This window comes from Genypterus blacodes, unplaced genomic scaffold (assembly GCF_046128005.1).
Source record: "Genypterus blacodes isolate CSIRO-AG114 ecotype Tasmania unplaced genomic scaffold, CSIRO-AGI_Gbla_v1 ptg000106l_1, whole genome shotgun sequence".
Lineage (NCBI taxonomy): Eukaryota > Metazoa > Chordata > Actinopteri > Ophidiiformes > Ophidiidae > Genypterus > Genypterus blacodes.
Genome location: NW_027466910.1, coordinates 1,189,893 through 1,210,966, shown reverse-complemented (window position 1 = coordinate 1,210,966; position 21,074 = coordinate 1,189,893). Strand labels below are relative to the sequence as shown.

The 21,074-nt window shown below is 46.1% G+C and overlaps 1 protein-coding gene across 1 annotated transcript; it reads left to right on the top strand.

The window, feature by feature from the left end:
* Nucleotides 1-1,264: 1,264 nt before the first annotated feature.
* pms1 (PMS1 homolog 1, mismatch repair system component) lies at nucleotides 1,265-12,092 on the top strand. The gene is made up of 13 exons (XM_076160585.1): nucleotides 1,265-1,318; nucleotides 1,694-1,837; nucleotides 1,923-2,105; nucleotides 2,240-2,342; nucleotides 2,433-2,596; nucleotides 4,053-4,169; nucleotides 6,303-6,425; nucleotides 6,539-6,685; nucleotides 7,044-7,837; nucleotides 9,357-9,827; nucleotides 10,013-10,143; nucleotides 11,462-11,622; nucleotides 11,716-12,092. The coding sequence occupies exons 2-13, from the start codon at nucleotides 1,706-1,708 to the stop codon at nucleotides 11,923-11,925; spliced, it is 2,736 nt and encodes a 911-aa protein (XP_076016700.1). The 5' UTR covers nucleotides 1,265-1,318; nucleotides 1,694-1,705; the 3' UTR covers nucleotides 11,926-12,092.
* The last annotated feature ends 8,982 nt before the right edge of the window (nucleotides 12,093-21,074 follow it).

Genomic DNA, 21,074 nt, shown 5'->3' with positions numbered 1-21,074 from the left:
CGGACTTTAAGGCTAGACCTCCCCAGATAACCTGCAGAGCCTTGTGCTGAAGTTACAACCCTCCTGCATCACACACACGCACACACAGACACACACACACACCCTTTGATCTGTTGAACACACAGTTTGTTCAGATAGGCTGTGTCTGGTTACAAATGTCAAATCAATCTCTGACACTCTTCATGAGTCATTGGTTGGCTGTTGAGCAACACAAACAACATTTTGTAACTTGTGATCGGTAAAATTGGATTTTTACCGTCTGATAATCTTGAGAATCACATTTATACAATTCACCATTTCTTCAATGACATGTCTGTGGATTTGTCAGTTTGTATCGATAAAAGATACAGTAGAACTTTAAGGCCTAACTTGAGGGAATGTTGAAGAGCTGTACAATATGACAAAAACCTAAATAACATTATCATCTAAATGTTATTGTTACTTAATGACTCTATTTTTCAATTAGGAAGCATATAAATCTTGTTTGCCTGACCTGAATTGTTCTTTGCCTCTCTGTCTCAGTACAGGATAATGTGCAACTCATCTTATCACCCTTTCCTTACAGCTATAAATGTGTGTATGAAACGCCAGCTGTCTGATTGACTTGAGTGTCAAAATGCTGAATTAAACTTACTTTACAACTTATTTAACAGAAATTGCCACCACAGTGTTGTGCTGGGGCAAGGGTCGGGGCCATGGCTGGGTCGGTCTGCCAGGGTGACTATCAGGTCAGCTGTTTGAGCTGTGGCTGGGACTCTCCTAATGGTCCAAGGTCCACAGACTCAGCAGAGGAGAATGGAGTCAGATGTCAGCAGCAACTGAGCTTTTACCAGGAGACATGATGTGCCTGTGCATTAACTGTTTACAGTGCAGACACTTATGGATGATGTGAATTTCATCTTATCAAGCCATCTCACCTCCAAAGCTGGGACTTTAACTTTGAAATCATAGTAATAGTGCTGGTGTGTAGTCAGACTTGTCTTGAAATCAAATATATAAGTCATTGTCTGAATTTAGTTTTTGTATCCCGTTATCTGTTAATACCTTATTTTCAAAAACGGACACTGTCACTTCTGTATCCTTGCGGTAACTTTGCACCTTATTATGAAAAGCGGATGTACTTACCTGTGTATCCTTTCGCTACCTTTGCCAAATGCCGTTCCAATGCATAGAATACGCGTCCGCTTTGTGAACCGCCCTCTTCTCAGTTTTAACCAATCACAGATCAGTCAAGGGGGCGCGAACTCTACGTCATTTCCGCCTTGTTTGTTGTTCGTGAGAAACCCCGCGATCACTACTTGCAGAAAGCTTCCTTCAGGTCTGTATCATGCATTAGTAACACCTTTATTTAGCGAGCTTTTCTCCTGTTGCGCATATTTTGATTGAGGCTAAAACACGTAGGGAAGTAAATAACGGGTTGCAACGCGATATGCTACCAAATCGCTAATTAGTATGATTTCACTTGGTCTGATTGATGAAGCGTGACTGTTTGAGCTTTTGTCCCATAACACAAACAACAACAACAACGAGCCTTAATGTGATGACATTGGACCTACATTAGATCCAAATCGATGGCGTTATTTTGTCATGCGAGGCTCACAGGTCAAATGTCATTTTTCTTTACATTCCCCCACGTTTCACTCCACCCGCATGCATTCAAATGAATGAAACGCCTCATTGCTTGCTTCATCAGGTGCATTAAACCATGAAGCAGCTGCCAGCCGACACAGTGCGCCTGCTGTCCAGCTCTCAGGTCGTCACCTCTGTGGTCAATGTGGTGAAAGAGTTGGTGGAAAACTCCTTAGATGCTGGAGCTTCAAGCATCGACGTCAAACTGGTAAAGTATTTGAATTACATGTCAAAGTTTGGAATTTATTTGATCAGTAATATTCACTTCTGCACTTTCCTTTCCCACTTTGCAGGAGAACTACGGCCTTGACCGGATAGAAGTGCGAGACAACGGCCACGGAGTCAAAGCTGCAGACACTCCCTTCATGGCTGTGAGACACTTTACCTCAAAGATCTGCAGCCACGACGACCTGGAGAGGCTGGAGACGTACGGCTTCCGGGGAGAAGCGTTGGGCTCTGTCTGCGCCGTGGCTGAGGTAAGAAATAAAGTCGTTCATTGCACAGAAGGTGGGTTACTAAGCGACGGTCAGCTCAGCTTCATACAGTCCTACTCTTCCTTTAAACGCCTCTCTTAGAGTGCTGATGTGACTTTTGTATTCTTTTCCTGAAGGTTGCTGTCACCACAAAGACAGAGGAGGATGATGTCAGCACCCAGTACACACTGGACTGCACAGGGACCATCGTCTCTCAGAAGCCGTCTCATTTGGGTCGAGGCAAGTGGCTGTTCATTGATGAAGTGATCGCCGTCATCCTAAAACAAACGGCCCCAGTCAGCAGCAAACTGACAGCTTTGTGTTTTCCAGGCACCACAGTGAACGTGCTGAAGCTTTTTAAGAATCTCCCGGTGAGAAGGCAGTACTACTCCTCCACCAAGAAGTGTAAGGAGGAGGTGAAGAAGGTGCAGGACGTCCTCGTAGCCTACGCCATCATAAAGCCTGACCTGCGGCTCACACTCACTCACAACAAGGTAAGCTGGTTGTCACTGTTATTGTCTTAGAAATCTGTTCTTAAAAAGACTTTCCATCTCATTTCACACTGTATGTATGAAAGCAACCACAAGGTGTCCTCACTTGTCTTCAGATGAGCAGAGGGAGCTCAGTTACTGTTGACATGTCTTTAGTGTGTAGAGGATCGTGTTGCATTTGTGGCAAAGTTCAGTGATAGAATTGTTTTTTAAAATCTATTTGCTACAAACAACAGGAACCAGATTTAGATCGAAAACAAAACAGTGTTAAGTAAAATGTAATGCACTGTTAGAATCCTGATTGGATTGGTTTCCTGCCTATAGAGAACATTATAACTGAAGATGGATCACACAACATGAGATTGAGCCTGAACAGGAGCTCATATAATGTTTGACTGAGACATTCTTTAATGTCCAAAACTCATCTTAACACACTTAAAGTTGTCTGCCCATTAGAACCGGGATGGAACCTCAGCAGCACCAAAGCAAACCACTGTATTTCCATGTAATGTCCTATTTGTTAAGAATGAAACAACAGCTCTTATAATTCATTTTCTTCAGTTATTATCATCTTCAAACTGACGAGAAGGCAGAGCGTCCCTGTAATTCTGACTCCCACCCCCTCAATGATGTGAAATGTTAAAGGTTATTGATGAGCTCGTGATCATGACCCTGAGTAGTAATCACAGCGCCACCATCAGGCCGCCTGTCCCCAGTGTTGATGGGTTCTTCCCTGGACGGCGTCCCAGCCTGTCCACCAGTAGGAGGCAGGCACACGACCAAAATATCACTTTTATGGAAATCCATTCTGAACGTGTCATGGGGCGGATGATGAGGACGATGCCCCCATTTTGTTGCGATCAGCACTGGCCTGGCCCTATCGTGTATCTCGAACTCTGCTCTTCGGCCCGTGTCACGTTTCACAGCTTCTTCAGGAACTGTTTACAGGAGTGATCCGTCCACATGTGCCAAATAGCAGATTTCATAGCTGAGACATGCCCGGCTGCAGAGTGCATGCCCTCAGAAATCAACACTCAGAAGATATACTCCCTGCTGCACACACAAACTGCACGCCCGGCCCACGGCTGGCAGCATTCCAGACCTTACAAGTGTTTTGGGATGATTTGGAAGCTTTAACATGACTTGGAGTCGGCGCTATTGTATTATGTGCTTCCAAACTCTGCCTTTCTAATTGTACCGCAGTTATTCCCTCTTGATTAAATGTGTGTGTGTGTGTGTGTGTGTGTGTGTGTGTGTGTGTGTGTGTGTGTGTGTGTGTGTGTGTGTGTGTGTGTGTGTGTGTGTGTGTGTGTGTGTGTGTGTGTGTGTGTGTGTGTGTGTGTGTGTGTGTGTGTGGAGATGAGACAGACTGTAAAGAGACAAAGATGAGGAAGAGGCAGAGACAGTGTGTTGCCTTTACCTGATGAAGGCTCCATGACACTCTGTCCTCTGGTTCCAGGTGGCGTTCTGGCAGAAAGCAAAGGTTCCCGATCACAGAAGCGCCCTCATGGCCACCCTGGGGTCCGGCGCTGTTGCAAACCTGATCCCCTGCCACCATCGCCAGGAGCAACCAGAGGTTAGCTGAAAGGAAAAATGCAAGAGATGAGAGAAAAAAAATGGAAAAGTCCTTTAGGCGTTTCGCAAGTGAATATCTGCAGGTTTCCAACGGTTACCAGAGTCTGACAGGCTGTGGGTTAGAATCCAGTCAGCACCAGATCTGTGTTTGTTTAGGTTCAGGAGTAAAGGAGTTACATCTTTACACACACACACACTCAAAGTTAAGACTTCACCCCTTCAAATTCCATCCATCAATCACTGGTGGCCCAAATCCCTTCACATTATAGAAGCCACGAAGGTGATGTCATTTAAATGGGTCAAAGTTCAGATCTCATTTGACTGCACAGGTTTGGGTTTCACATTCACGTTACTTTTACCGTTCCACCTGGACTATTACTCAGCTGGATACAGTTACGTTGAACTTTTATAAGAAATGATGCAGAGAGTGTGGAGAGACGGCTTCCCACGTGTCACACACACACACACACACACACACACGCACCTCCTGCACTCCTCCATACTGCTCCAGCTTTTGTCTTGATTTAAGTGAACTATTGCGACAAGCATTTGCTCCGACAACAGAACTCCAATTATCTCTTTGTCTCTCTGCCGCTCACAAAGTTAAACTAACTAACATTATCTGTTGTCATAGCGCCACCATCCATCCGGTTCATTGTTGTTGTGAGGTCACATGTCCACCAAGTTTGTTTACAGTCGCCTCAAGTCAAAGTTTTTGTGACAATTGACCCAAAATTGAAACAGGAGATACAAAAACCTACGTCTACTACCGGGGATTGTTTTGTGAGTGATTTAGATATTTGATCTACATGACACGGCTTTCTACACGCATGTTCCTGTTGGCCAAGCTCTCATAACCTCGTGAACTAATAATATAACTAACAATAACTAATAATCGTGAACACTTGGTCTCAGGCCAGTAAACGTGGTCAGCTGGTGGACGGGCCGCTCTGCCCGTGCCCTTCTCTCTCTCTGGTGATTTCAGCTTTACCGTGCTCACTGAGTGTATCTGTGCTGTGGTTCATACCTGCTGTCAGACTCCCAGCTAATCTGCTCTGACAGATATGAAGCCAGAACCCTTTTAACCTCCTTTCTAACACATTTTCCTCTTTGTTGTTATTATTTGGTGCCCGGTTATGAGGCTGACCTTTCACCTTTCTCGCCTCCTCTTTTCGTCCCCCAAGACCAAAGCTCTTGGATCACAGAAACCAGGCTGACGACCTCGTCGGGGCCTCACCGAGGGGCGTGGGCGTACGCGTACGTGACGCTGGTTTTTGGCAGCGGGTCGACACGAAGCCGTGGCCTTTCGGGGTCAAAGGTGGCGCTCGTGCTCTCATAAAGTGACCCTAATGAGCAGAGGTAGAGGGAAGCACATGTGCCCCGACCTGAGAAAGCAGCGCAGCGCGTTTATGAACTTCATTGGCGTGCGTCTGTGGTAATAATGAGCCTCGGGGCCGCGTGGAAAAACCTGCGACCCATTCACCCTCATTACATTACGATCTGTACAACATTAACAGCTTTCCATTCTTTCTTACAAGCTGACATTCTGATGACGAAATTGGAATTGCAGTCGTTCAGTTTTACGCCGACTAAACAGTTTCTGCTTCAGGTGGAATTCGAGGAGAACGGCCATCACGCACGTCTCACTTTGGTTTGGTTTTACAATTCAATGAATCTTTATTTTCACAAGACAAAGTTGCGAAGAGTTGAAAGGAGCAGATTTGTGTGTGGATGAACCTCGGTGACGTCGTGGCAGCGTACAGTAAAGCAGATCCAGACTTTACGGCCTCATCAGCTATGTCACTCGCCGCTTCAAAACAACGCCTTGACTGATCTGTAGCAGTAAAATGTATGTAACGTAAAACCCCGTTGTCCAGGTTTTCGAGAGCAGTAATTAAAGTTTCAGATAAAAGTCTGGCCCGGTGGCTCGATGCCAGCCCACCGCTGTGCCGCTGTTAATTTGAAATTCTTTACCAAGGCGTGCTGAGTGTTAGAACAGGCTCTCATTTCAGGACCTCTGCTCTTCACCTCCGTCCTTCCTTCATCACTGAACATGTGACATGATGATGATGATGATGGCCCTGTGCTCATCTCCTTTACATCTCCTAATAATTCTTTTCTTTTGTTGTTTTAGATTTTATTGGACGGCTTTCTTCCTAAACCTGGAGCTGATCTCTCCTCTACAAGCTCCACCAGCCACGACAAAACATTTATATTTATCAATGACCGGCCTGTCCAGCACAAAGACATCATGAAGGTAAAGGCTTCAGGATGAGTCGGTTTACAGTTCAGCTTCTGTGTCGTCTCATTCTGTCCTCTCTGTCTCTCTTCCTGTCTTTGTTGTGCCTGGATGCTGTGATCGCTCATCAGTTGTTGCGTCAGCACTACAGCGCTCAGTACCCAGACGACTCCGCCCGAAACCGCTACCCCAATGCCATGCTGAAGATGGTGGTGTCACCCTCCTCTGTGGACGTCAACCTGACACCAGACAAGACCCAAGTCCTTCTTCATGACAAGGTAGGATGTGAACATGAGTGTGTGTCCAACAAGCTGAAGCATCACATTATAACACATAATATAAACCTATGGAACAATGAACTACATGTGTTGTGTGTGTGTGATTACATGCTTGAATAATAATAACTGACTCTCAGAAGAAACTCGACACAATAGACACACCTTCAAATAACCACCGTCTCAAAAATACAGGCTGACAACCTGCACTGAGGAAGATACACAATATTGATTACTTCTCATCCTCCCACGTCTCTACTGTACAGAGTATTGGATAGTATGGAAACTTGAAATGTCCAACAGGTAACAGATTCTTTCAGTAGCTGTCAGATGACATCATATCTTGTCCTCCATGATCCAGGAGGCTGTGCTGACGGCAGTGGAGGCTTTGTTGGTTTCCCTCTATGGCTATCGGCCAACTAAGGAGCCCGCAACTGGGACTCAGCTCGGCCAGGATGCATCTCCTTTGCCCCCTAATCCTGCTGAGCCACCATCGGACCAAGTGAGGGACGACGGCCTTGCTGACCACAGGGGCAGCAACCCCAGAGCTTCAACTGAACACGGAGACGCAGCGCAAAGCACCGAGGTGTCGCCGCACCACCTGACCACAAACAGCAGCTCGTCCTCCTCTATCGCAGAGGACTGGATCGTCAACCACATCCCAGGTGGAGCCGAGTCAAGCTTCTCCCTCTTTGCTGATGAAATGACCCAGAGCTCCCTAACAACAGAGACGCACCCAGCAAACAAGTCACATGAGAGACTTGTTGACCATGCAGAGCTAAGCGCAGACAAAGACCAGTTAACGGCTGAGAGCTGGAGCAAGGGAACGGCTTTTAGAGACCCGGCATCAGGAGAACCCCTGCAGCCGGTGAAACTCCATCAGCCGGGCCGCAGTGACCTCCACACAGACGAGGTCAAAGCTCAGAGCAGCTCCAATAAAAAGACCTTCAATGTCATCACAGAGAAGCGAGCGGGGCTGACGGCCTACGACCTGATCAACAACCGCGTCATGAGGGCACCGCTGTCTCCTGTCGCCCTGTTCGAGAAGGAGGCCAGAGCCCAGGTCCTGAGGGAGAATCCCACAGCCAGCCTGCAGGATATCAGCATCGTGCTTCACGAGCGCTGGAAAACTCTGAGGGAGGAAGACCGTAAGAAGTGAGTTTCCAGACCTTCACCTTTCCTAGCAGTTGTTTCCATTTCTTGTTATTTGCAAGGCTGAGAGACAGAGGGAGAGCGAGAGGGAGGGAGGGAGGGACAGAGGGAAGGAGTCTGACCTGACGTTTGCACGTGTAGAGCATCGCCTGGAAATGTTGTTGATTGGGGCTGTGTTTCTGTTTTCCAGACAACTGTGACTAACTGGGTTTCCGCAGTAAAACAGGTGTGACGCCTGATGAGATGTCCTCCCTGATTTGAGGCAAAGTGTCCGTCCAGACACACAAATCACAATTCAATATAAGCTCAACGTTAAGGTCATAAATTAAACTTTGAGACGGCCTGAACTTCTTTATATTTCTGGTCTAGACACGGGGCAGCACTGACGGTCAAAGCGGTCTTAAATAAGTGGAAGATTGAATTGTAGTCGAGTGTCACGATGGGATGGTTAGGGACCTTAGCCATCGTTCAATATCTGGACATTCTAACTTCTTGTTTCCAGGTTTTGTGTTTGACCTTTGCTCCCCTCAGAGTCCAAGGATCATGAAGGTAAGAGGGAGGATGGATGGAAGTCAAAGAGATGAATGTGCTCCTCTGGTGTGTCCTCTGTCCTCTGGTGTCCTCAGAGTGTGTAAGACCAGAGAACACAACATATGAACCGTCCAGAGAGCAGAGCGCCATGCACACTGCCTCCTAACTCATATAGCAAATAGAGATCTGAGCCGATCGCCCGCCCATTAATAACTTCTAACAACATCCAGATCCAGTGAAGCACAAACTGCCATCTCCTGATCTGCTCTCACCGATCCACTCAGCATCAGCCACTCAGCATCAGCCACTGGCATCATGGAACAACAGCATTACACTGTAGTGAGAGCGCTTCCACCTAATTACGTGCAATCGCTGCATATTGAAGGTAACTGCAAGGTTGGAAAATGTGTATCAGCAGAACCCGGGGCCTTATATAAGGTATGGAGGAGTGTATGGAAAAAGCCATCTGTTATGAATCCTGCCTAGAGTTACCGCTATCTGCTACATGAAATCAGATGCGGCAGAGGCTTGGCTCCTTTCAACGCCACTTGTTAAGTGGCACAGCACTTCTAGGAATTAGACTTACAAGAAACCGCTTCTTTAAGCTTCTTCTTCCGTGAGTGTGTATGGAAGCGTGCGTCGGTGAGGAAACCCTGCGTCCAGGTATCCGAGCACGTGAGAGGGACGGCTCGGTCCAGAATCCTGAATCTGATCAAAGTCTGAACGTGCTCCTGAGGTGCTGAGGTGACTGAGCTCCTCTATAGGCGGCTGGATATGAACGGGCTGTTCCGGGCCTCACAGAAATAGGCTTTATAGCAGCGGTGTGTGTTTGGTTAGGGCTGGATCGTACACGTGTACCCAGTAAAGTCTGCAGGTCACGTAGAAGTGATAAAGCTTTTTTGGTTTGTAACTTAACATGCCGTCTCGGAATAGCTTCTGATACGATCGCCACTATTCTGGTCACTCATAAAGACTTGGTTGAACTCTGCAGGTATGAAGAGAAGGCGACAAAGCAGCAGGAAAACCACCAGCAGCAGATCAGACTGGCCTCAGCTAAAGGAGACAAAGAGGGAGAGAGGCTCCTCGGTCCCGGCACTCCGAAGCACGGCCAGAAACGTAAAGCCCCGCTCTCCAACCAGCAGCTGCTGGATGAGCTCTTCACCGCTCGGCCCCAGAAGAAGCCAAAGGGCCCCGCACCCAAACCTTCACAGCCCCTCCCCTGCGACATGGCTTCCCTTCGGCTGCGGCTTCAACGCCTCTCGTCCCAGAGCACCTCAGCGCCGCGGGGCCTCCGTCTTGTAAACCGGCTGGCCTCTCAGAGCGCCTGGGTCGTTTTATGCGGTCCAAAGATCATGTTGTTAAATCCATTTCGGGTGGAGGAAGCCTTGCTGTTTAAGAGACTTGTAGAGAATAATACGCTCCCAGCAGTGAGTCTGCAGAACCCTATACACTTAACAGATGGGTAACGTATCACTCACTTCTCTCCTATCAGCAAAATGCCTCATGCAAACTCATTCAGTTTTTAACTACATGGAGAATTTTGAGACTTTTTAATGCAGTAAATCCTAAACCAAGGTCTCTAATAAAGTGATGTAATGTCTCCAATTCATACAGTATGTTAAACATCTGCTTGTCTCTTCTTTCTAGGAATCTGGGGGGGGCTGAATACACTCAGGCTCTGTGCAGCATGGACCAACAGGAGCCTGAGCTGAGTGGAGGGGCCATCTTCTCTGACCCCAGGCTCGTGGCCAACGGCTTTAAAATCAGAATCACAGCGGGTAAATCACTGTCAGATTGCATTTGAACCATAACCTTCTCACCAAGACCGTCCTGGAAGCTCACACACTTTCTCCTTCATAACGATACGGCTGCACATCATTGACACACTCTGGTAACACACACATCCTATTACTCCAAAGGAACACACGCTTTTCACTTGAAGAACAATTCTGCGTAGTCATTAATGCCAGAGTTCACCAATCATCTCCAAATGTCAAAGCTAGAGTTCCCAGTAACTGGATTACAGGTTCTTATTCCTGACAGAGTTGCTGTGTGTTGGATTAGTTTAGAACAAGGCAGAATCCCACAAATCCTTTGATAACGTGTAGAACTTTACATTTTAAAGGACAAAGATAAAGAAATGTGGTCTAAATATGACTTCTGTATTACAGTCAAGGAAACATGATGTAGATGTATGCAGATTCAGTGACTAAGCAGGGATTCCAAGGGTTAATAAATGAAGAAACTAACCATGAATACACATTATGCACATGTTTGACCTCAGATTAGTTTTATACAGCCGTCTCCATTCAACATATAAACATAATGGACCAATAAACCAGAATCTGCGTTCTCTCTCTGCTTGGTAAACCCGGTTGTCTTGTCATGTCGTTTGTCCCGGGGTCGCCTCAGTTGCCGTTGGCCTTTGGCCCGGCAGTGTAATGTCACACTGGGTTTGTTCCCAAATGTTCAGGGGATGACAATGGTTGCCCTTTAGGAAATTAGAGGAATTTTAATTTGGCCGTGCCGCTCACAGTGGGAGTGTGGGACTGAACGGAGCGCCGTGTTAAACTGTGTCAATGCACAATTTCTTCCGAATTTCCCGAACGTGCCTCCGTGTGTACGAGGAAGAACAACAGCAGAGACCTGAGTACGACATGTAGACACTTTGTAATGTGTTGTCATATTCCTAAGGTCAATATTGTGACCCACATGCCACAGTAAGCATCAGAATCCTTAGGTAAAGTTGTGTTTTGGTTACATTTACTCAAATAGACAGTGGATGCATCTCTAGATTGTTTATTACCCTTCTGAATTCATCTAGCATCCAAAGCCATAAATCAGAAATATGAATTGCGAGTGATTTGCAGTATTTCCTCATGAAACGCAGAGCTATCAGTCTTCCTCCCTACAAGACAGCTTCCTTCCAGTCTTCTGGGGCTTGTATTAGTCGTTTAACACTCCATTTGGCCTTTCCCTTGTTTGCCTTGGTCCTCCGTTCTGCCGTAAACCACAATATTTATTTATTATTCTTTCCTGGAGATAGTAATAGTGTCTGGAGTATATTAATCCTCATCTTCTGCTTGTCTTGGCAAGGCCCCGTGTCAGCAGAGAGACATCTGGAAGTGACAGCAATGGCAGACTGCGTGCCTTTCCTCGGCGTGCAGGACCTCAGGGAGATCCTGACCGCGGTGCTGCACAGGAAGGCCCAGGCGGTGAAGGAGTGCCGGCCACTCAAAGTCACAAACTACCTTCAAGTGAGAACGGCTACCAACCTAACATCACGCTGACGTCTGCGATGAGATGATTCTCTTTGATTTATTCAACATTTGGCTCTGTTTCTTTTAAAGGGTGAAGCTGTTCGACTCGCCCGTCAGCTCCCGTCTCATTTGGACAGGGAAGACATGGAGGAAACGCTTCTACGGATGGAAAAGCAGCTGGGCGGAAGCGAGCGGAGCTGCATACATGGACGGCCGTTTCTCCAGCACCTTTCTGACGTCCCTAATACAGACGATGAAGCTAAAGCTCTGTTCAGGCCTCTGGAGACTCCTGATACCTGACACCAATGCTGCACAGCCCCAGGGGAGCAACAGAGACACCTTTACTGTGATCGTACCTAAAGAACAATGTACAAGTAACCAGAATAATGTACACATGGTCTCTCTACACTATTCTACATCAACAATAATGCATGAACGATGACCAGACTGTAACATAATAAATCTATTTTTCCATGTAGTCCTTTGGTCTCATTGTAAAAACCTTGAATAGATCATTTTGTTTATACATGTGACGGAGTACAAAGGGGGGGAGAGGGAGCTGAACACTCAAAGCATCAACATACAAAGAGCTCCAGTCACCATCCAAACTGTGAGAGGAACACCTGGTGACTCTACTGCGACAAGACACACAACTAAGCATGCAGGTGGCTGTGGACCTGGATGTTTACTCCATAGCTGGATTTGTTACTGGGTTTTGGTCCAATCAAACGTTTTCCTTACTATTAGGATGTGGTAATAAAGGGCTGTGGCATGGCCCCCCTGAAGCCGCAGTGACACTGGACCCCCCTAGCTGGAGTATCTCACTACCCCAAAGCCTCATTGCAGCACATTTGGACTGGGTATCAGCTGGCACGCTCCAGAGCATAAACCCTTCCCTGTGCCAGCTACTATCCATAATTCTTTTCCCCCCCAATTAGTGCCAGCTGCTCTGCCTTTAGCATTGACAGATAGTTGTATAGAATCCCTGGCTGCCATGAGTGCTTTAGAGATTTGCACTGTAATTTCAACCACAAAGTTTAACAAATTCTTGACACTGTGCTGACTTGTTATGGTGCCACTTCCTAAAGACATCAGTCTACGCCATTTTGTTAGCGTAGCGTAGCGTAGCAACTGAACATTGAGATTGTCTGCGCTCAGAGGTGAATTCAGCTCTCAGCTCTCTTGATCCCGAAGAAAGAGAAGAGATTGGATAGTAAAGTAGGATTATCTGTTTTCATTCATTTGGCTAGAAGCAGTGAGAAGTGATGGCAACTCAATGAAGGCTTTAAGGCTTTGTGTTGACATTAGGGGAGCATGCCTATGTTCCCTCAGCCCTATGTTCCCACAGCCCTATGTTCCCTCAGCCCTATGTTCCCTCATTTCTAAGATTTTTTCAAAATTAGGCCCTATGCTCCCTCATTTCTAAGATTTTTTCAAAATTAGGCCCTATGTTCCCTCATTTCTAAGATTTTTTCAAAATTAGGCCCTATGTTCCCTCATTTCTAAGATTTTTTTTCAAAATTAGGCCCTATGTTCCCTCATTTCTGGGATTTTTTTCAAAATTACGCCCCCTATGTTCCCTCATTTCTAAGATTAGACAACCCTAACCCTAACACTAACCCTTATTAGAAATGAGGAAACATAGGGCTGAGGGAACATAGGGCCTTATTAGAAATGAGGGAACATAGGGCTGAGGGAACATAGGGCCTAATTTTGAAAAAAATCTTAGAAATGAGGGAACATAGGGCTGAGGGAACATAGGGCCTCATTAGAAATGAGGGAACACAGGGCTGAGGGAACATAGGGCCTAATTTTGAAAAAAATCTTAGAAATGATGGAACATAAGGCTGTGGGACCATTGGGCTGAGGGAATATAGGGCTGACCCCGACATTAGCACACATCATTGTTGTCCTGTTGAACAGGGTGACAGCCCACAGTTTGACTCTTTGTGCCACGTGTTTCTGCTGTGCAACTCTTTTCCCTTACTGTGTCACATTGTTCAGTATCATTTGGTCACACTGGGCTAGCGAGAATACTTATGGCCACACCAGGTTGTCACTCAGCAGCTTTTCATATGGACACTGAATCCCACCACAGGGAAAAGTGCAACCTGATCACTCCTCCTATGATAATATTATAGTTAGGACAGGGAAAGGTCAGAGCCCAGCACACGTCTTGTTTTCCTCTGCTGTAAACCCCCAGATGGCCTGAGCATTGCAGCAGGACCAAAACGCTGCAAAGTGCTTCTGGGAAACTGCCAGTGAGGACCCCCAGCCCCATCATCTGTTAGCTCCTTCTCCTCACTCCTACACAGACTCCTGTTAACTCCTGAACCTTCTTGTTCTCGGAGGCCTGTATCCCAAGTGCTTGTAAGCAGAAATGTACGCGGCAGCAGAATCTTCCCCCGTACATGCTGCCTCTGGCACCCAGGGGACATATCGGAGTAATTAGGGAGGATTAACTGATGATCATCTTTTGACCATGTGACCAGAATGTTTAAAAGGTCAGCAATGGCTCATTTTCCCAGCTGTCATTCAAACCACCTGTTGGACTGTTTTGGACATTTTCTGCGAACGAATGAAGGCTTAAATAATGGAACAAGCCTGTTTGGATAGCAACATGGAATATCCAAACCTCATAATTAGATACTCATCTTACCTACATCAGCCTCATGACATATCTATCCTCCTGTTACTACGGTGATCTGCTGAGTTACGGCCTCTGGGGTCGTATTCAGCAGCCACAGAAACTGCACGCCACTCTCTCAGCAGAGTAACCCAGCACTTTAACAAAGTCATCAAATCCAAACTAAAATGACATGAACTATATTTAACCCCATTCCCGCTCTATTTTTGGACCTGCAGTGAGAGGTGGTCACATACAGTACCTTAGCCTGAACACCCTGAGCACCCTGAGCCCCCTGAGCACCCCGGGTACAAGAGCCACCTGTTTCTGTTTAGAAACGGGACAGGGAGGAGAACGTATGATGTACAGGTACGTTTGACAAGAGGCATACAAACAGAAGCCAACATGGATATACTGTATGAAACTAAAATAAACGTACATTTAAAAGTGATACATAAGGGAATTGATGCCACCATAGATATACCCGATTTCGAAATACAATTCTCGAAGTTGACCGATGCTCACTTCACTCTAGGTACATTTTTGGATCTTTCTAGTGTTCCGACACTTCTACATCCTTCTGCCATAAGCAAACATCCTCGTTCCTTGAAACCTGAGTAATATGGTTTAGTTAATATCAACTGCATACCTGTGATTCATTGCGATTGGTCAATTGGCTATGTAAGTTCCAGAAACAGTAGACGCCCCTGACCATCACCTACAAGTATTCCTGAGATAGGTGTTGTGGTTTGTCCCTGTAAGCTTTTTAAATCTGTCACCAAACATTGAACGTCACCAGTGGCAGAAGGACTTCATCAAGGACCTTCAGACCCTAAACCCTACCATCGCTCACATGGGAGCAGCTATTAAATCAAAGTTTTTCTTCTCAGCTGGTAATTGGCGGTGTCTTGCTGTGACAAACCACCTCAGACCCACTCAGGTTCTTTTAATGGCTCCAGGCACCCACTAATGTGATGGGTGTCTCAAAGCCACAGGTTTGCAAGTGTAGGAGCATTTACAGCTGCTCCACGTCCAATTTCATGGGTCAAGGGCATCGGCAACGAGGTCACCGAGACGACCAGGTTTAGTTTGGAGATTTATATTCCAAGACATGGCACTTGGAGGGATACATAAACAAAGTGACTCAGCAATGTTGAAAGGAAGCCAAGTCACAAGCTGGTAGAGACGGAGTGGTGTGTTCCAGGTCACGTCACTCTCCTTGTTGGTTTTCAGCCACAATGCCTCCATACTTTCCAATCGTCCTTAACTCACGAAAGCTCTGCTCTAATAAATACCTGCTGATATTGAATTAATATGCTGTAAACATTTGTGAAGCATTTTTGAAAGTTAGACTTCCTTCCATATTAATAAATGTCAGCCTGTGTTTAGACAGCCTCCTGAATCTATCCACCAAGGCCCAATTCTGGAAACTCCTGCCTGTCAGTCAACTCAGAGCCTCTTGTAAAATTAATTGTGTAGAAATCTGTAAAATCCTATCATAAATGTAACTCGTACAATGTCAGAGTCTATCCTGCTGCCTGACACATACCTGGTAGTGCTCTACATCCGTCTGTGTTAAGAACATAGGCACATTAGCAGCAGACAGGAGGTTTCCATAATCTGCCCTCCTTCAGTCTCCTCAGAGGAACATCTATTCTTCATCACTGTCAACCTTCCGTCCCCAGAGAGACCGAGCTTCCCTGCCTCAGAGACTTGGATGGCTGAGGGCCACATTTTTTGCTTGTCACCTAACCCCATCCCTGTGAACAAACATTGACATTGAAGCATTTTGTAAACATATCTGGAAGGAACTCCAAATGTATCCCATTTCCAAACGTCCAGTAGCTTCGCTCGCTCATAAATCACGAGATAGTTTCCCAGTGGTGACTTTCAGTCTGGGGGTAGGAATAATGATTTCTCATCCCTAAGTGAAAAAGCAAGTGGAATTCAGACGGAAAGGATAAATCATGTGAGGAGTGAAGACAGGCAGCGTCCAGCAGCTGGACATCTGGCCCTCATCGTGTCCCAGACTGGCTGATTTTATTGCTTTTCATTGCTTTCTGTGGACCCATGAGAGATTTTCACAAACAACCTGTCATCTGCTCTGACATGTTGATGATAAGTGATGATAAGTGATCACAATGTGAATACAGAGGCTCACGTACTGTATGTTGAGTATCACGCACTGATAAGCTCAGACAGCCTCCCAGGGGTGCGTTTGAATCACTTCATTACATAATAAGTGCTTACTCTGGCTAACATGTTAACAAACCAGTTAGCTAATTGTACGTTCAACAGACACAGAGCAAAATTAACAACCTATACCTATCTGTCCACCTGATGCATGATCAATATTCACCCTCCTTAGCTTATGGTTCAAAAGAAACAAGACGGACAGTTAAGATGACATCATTTCAGTCGCTAAAACCAAAACTTTGTGACTTTCTTGAACTAGCAGCTAACGGATAACAGGGAGGATTTGTTACTGTGACAAAGTGAATTTGGTGGAATGGCTCCATCCTCACTCACTCTGAAGTATCCACACAAAGCTCCATCCTATGACCTGTAAGTCCCCTTTTTATGGTATCACAACAAGTAGCCAAAAATGATTGCATACACATTTTTAACCACAGAAGACAACGGATTAATAAGACAAATGCCATAGCGGAAATCGTAACGGTGACAAAACTGGTTTCTTGTAAGAAGATGCGGTTTTCCTTCGTTCCCTCACTGTGAAGACATTTTCAGTTCGGCTTTTAGCATTTTTTGGGTTGAATTTGTCGAACAACCTTGTTCCCCTGAAGCATTTCTTTTCTCCTCCTTGACAACTTCATCTGTCATCATCACAGTTGCTGAACCGTGTTGTCGTCCGGGGAAACCTCTGACACAGAGGGATCTGTTAGCAGCAACACTTCTCCAGACAGACGGCATTTTGCACATCTGTTTAAGCCTCCAGATGTTTTTGGATGCACCTGGCAAGTCCCTTTTCCCTCCCCCTCCCCCCACACCCCCCCCTCCACCCGGTGTCCATGGCCTCAGCACCACATCCAGGATAGGGGCATCCCCTCCTTTGTCCAGATGTGAGGGGGATTTTGAAGCGCTGTTGTAGAATTAGTGGCGATAGAAACGCTGCTCCTCAAATTCTGGTATAGAATACTGGCAGCTCTTATAAGAACATAATGCTTCTCTTATTTTCTGGACAGTGTTTGGGTCCTAAAGTTCAACGGAGCTGCAAATGGAACGTCCATTAACATTTTTTCCAAAGGTAAACCAATCAGCTCTGTAAAGGTCCCGCAATTTGCCACGTAGACTTAGTAAGGGAGTTCTATAAAGATCATGGTGCTGACGACTATAGAACAAAGCCACACGGCTGCGTTGTGATGCTGCAATTCAACAAATCAGGTGCCATTTAAAGGAAACCAGGATGTACAGATGGGTTCCTCTGACTACAGCCATAGAGAACCTCATCACAAACCACAGACTCAAAACGGACCATGTTCATACTCTCGTCACTCATTAACAGACCAATGGAACGTCCACTCTACCCTCATACATCTTTAGAAATATGTTTTTATCCCATTCTCATGCAGCTGTTCACTGAATAATGAGGAGCTGAAGAGGAATGCAGGTTCTATCCATTCAAATTCTATTAACCTTACACAACAGGAATCCAGTCCAATAACGGGGTCTCCAGCTGCCTTGGAATACTCCCTCACCCCCTCTCGCCCCAACATCCTTCTTCCCGTTCTCTCACTCTCACTTCCTCACCTGTCAGAGGCGGAATGTCGTTGGCGGATACAGTTCTCCAGGGTCTCGCTCTTGACAGATGTAGCGATGCTCAGTCAGAATGTTTCCTAGCTCCTGTTCTCGGAGAAGCCTGAAACAAAGAGGCAGCAGCGATTACTGCGTGCTTGACATCGCCGTGACAACAACAACAGGTTGCACTTATGCGTCCGTACCTTCAGCAAGACGTAAACTACAGGTGGGTTTATATTCTCCAGCGTCCAGAACTGATGTGAGGTTCAGGGTCAAATCTCATCGGATGTCGCATTCTGAACTAATTTGTGTCTAACTTAAGTTTAAACATCAAGTAGACGAGCTTTGAGAAGATGTTCCACGTGTTCCACAGGTTCATGATGCTTCGTTCTGTGAATCTATAAGGATACAGACTTACAAGCTTACAAATTAAATGACCTCATCCTGACCTGATACAGATGTAAGTTTCCTCATCGTATCACTTTAAGTCATAATGCCTAAGATTTCAGTTCAGTTTTCAGTCAGTTTCAGTTTAAGTCCTTATCAGAACTACTGTGGTGCTGGGAGAGTTAAGAGTCTGGATTGTTGTGGTACTATAGAACTTAATGTAGATATAGACATTATGACACAATTAACCTTTTTGTTTTTGAATCTAAACGCTCAATTCTCAGTGAAGCACACATCAAATCTGGGAGAAGCGACTTCATACGTACAAACTGGTTAGAAAGTGAAACAGTGTTAATTGTCCCACAGCAGATGGAAGCATGGCGGCCCCAGGTGCTGTAATGTGTGAGGAGATTTAAGGATAAACACCAGAGATTATAGGTGAGCTTTGTGTTTGTTGGCAGCTGCTTTGTGGTGACAGAACACACACTGGACTACAGCTGCCAAATGTGAGTATTTAACCTTTACTATTCCACCACAGTGGAAATGAAAGAGCTTAGCCTCCACTCGCCTCTCTCACCAGCAGCAGCAGCAGCAGCAGGAGCAGGAGGAGCAGGAGGACATTCAGTCGGGTTCAGTTTTCCTCTTTCTCCACTGGGAAGAGAAGTTCTGTGGATCCTCTCCACTCTGGGCCTGGAGCAAGCAACCATCATGGCAGCTTTCCAGCTCACAGTGGGGAGAGGAAGTGGATCACAGAGGGCAGAGCCCAGCTCGCCCTCTACTGGGCGGAAGACACGCATCCAGGAAACCACTCAGTGCTGAAGGACCTAGGTCATGAGTGAGAGTCGCATCCTCTTATTAGACTGAGGTACTTTCATCATCTGGGCCTTTCAGAGGGAAACAGCTTAATGTAGGGAATGAATGGGAGGGAGCCGGTGTAATGTGGTACACACACACACACGTCGCCCATGTAACTTATCAGTTTACACCATGTGTTAAAGACATAAAGAAAGCTCAATCACTGCATTGCCATCACATCCGTCGTCACTCAGTTTGTTGTGTTGTGAAGCTGAAACACACAAATGTGAAGCAGCAGACCATATCTAAAGTAAAGTACACACACACACACACACACACACACACACACACACACACACACACACACACACACACACACACACACACACACACACACACACACACACACACACACACACACACACACACACACACACACACACACACACACACACACACACACACACACAGAAGAAAGTAGTCCAGGAAACAAGTTAACAAACAAGCTAGAGACTTTATTTGTTCGAGTGAATATAGAATTGCTGTATTACATCTTTTATCTTGCTAGTTTGTGGCTTTACACCAACAGTGGTTCAGAAAGGCAACTGCTAATGGAAACACTGGCATAGTTATACAATACAAATTAGCAAACGTATCAAAATCAGTTTTTACAACTTTAGTAGCCACCAACCCTTTCTCTTGGTGTGCCATAGTGCAAACTGTTGTTTGTTGGACAGAGCGGAAGCATGATCTCAGCATTCACACACCTCAATAATCCCTTCCTCCGTCTTAAACACTTCATCTTCTTCATCTGTAGGCTGCATTTCGTTGTGCACTTCAGTTCAAGTCCTTCTGTCCAGTCATGTGAATTTACAATCAGAATAATTCAAGTGTATCGGGCCGCTGCGGCTGTTTAGGCTGTTAGTGAGGAGTCTTTATGACTGAACACAAATGATCCTGGGTTATGTGAGTGCGTGTGTGTGTATGTGGCACAGTACAAGAACACACACGGAGACCTGCGGTGCTGCTTCAGCCTGGGAGAACACTTTCACTTCTGGTTGCACACCTGGATGGGATTATAGCATCGATCAACTACCAGCATGTGAGGAAATCTACTGTTTATGTTCTTTACTGATGTTTGGGTGTCACAGCTGTGATCGTGTGTGTGTGTGTGTGTGTGTGTGTGTGTGTGCACCAATCTTTGTTCTACCAGTGTGAAGCATCACTCTGCAGAGTCTCCAGCTGTGTGTGTGTGTGTGTGTGTGTGGAAGCCCTTTCAAAGAGTCCGTGAGGATTCCTGGTTTCACTCTGAAAACATTTCTTACACAAACGTATAGCTTAGTAAAAGGTGTAATAACTTGTAAGTGGGGTGGGAGGAGTTAAGGTGGAGTGGGAAAGGTGAGGCGGGGACTGGACGGCGTACGTGCGTCTGTGAGTATAATTCTGCTGGCGTGTGTGTGTGTGTGTGTGTGTGTGTGTGTGTGTGTGAGAGTAAATGGCGAGAGCACAGAACACCCAGACAAAGGTCCAAGTTTTTGGACAACTTTCGAATTTCTGTCTCCATCCTCTCCCCGAGTCGACGTGTGTTTGTGTCCCTGCCTCCGTCTGAGCTCAAAGCCTCTGCTGCTAAAATGACACCGGAAAAAGAAAAACTAAATACAAATTACAAAACCATAGAATGCGATATGCCGATTTTGAAAGTGCTGCGCTGCGGGGAAGGTCGGCGGCGTCGTTGCCTCTACTCTGGTTCTGGTTCTATTGCACCGGGTTCTGCAGGAAAGCACTGGAACTGGTGGATCGGTTGTGTCAACAAGTCTGAAGTGGAGGGCTGGACTGAGCCACAGCCCCCCTCCCGCCTCTCTCCCCACCCCCCCCTCCCCTCCCC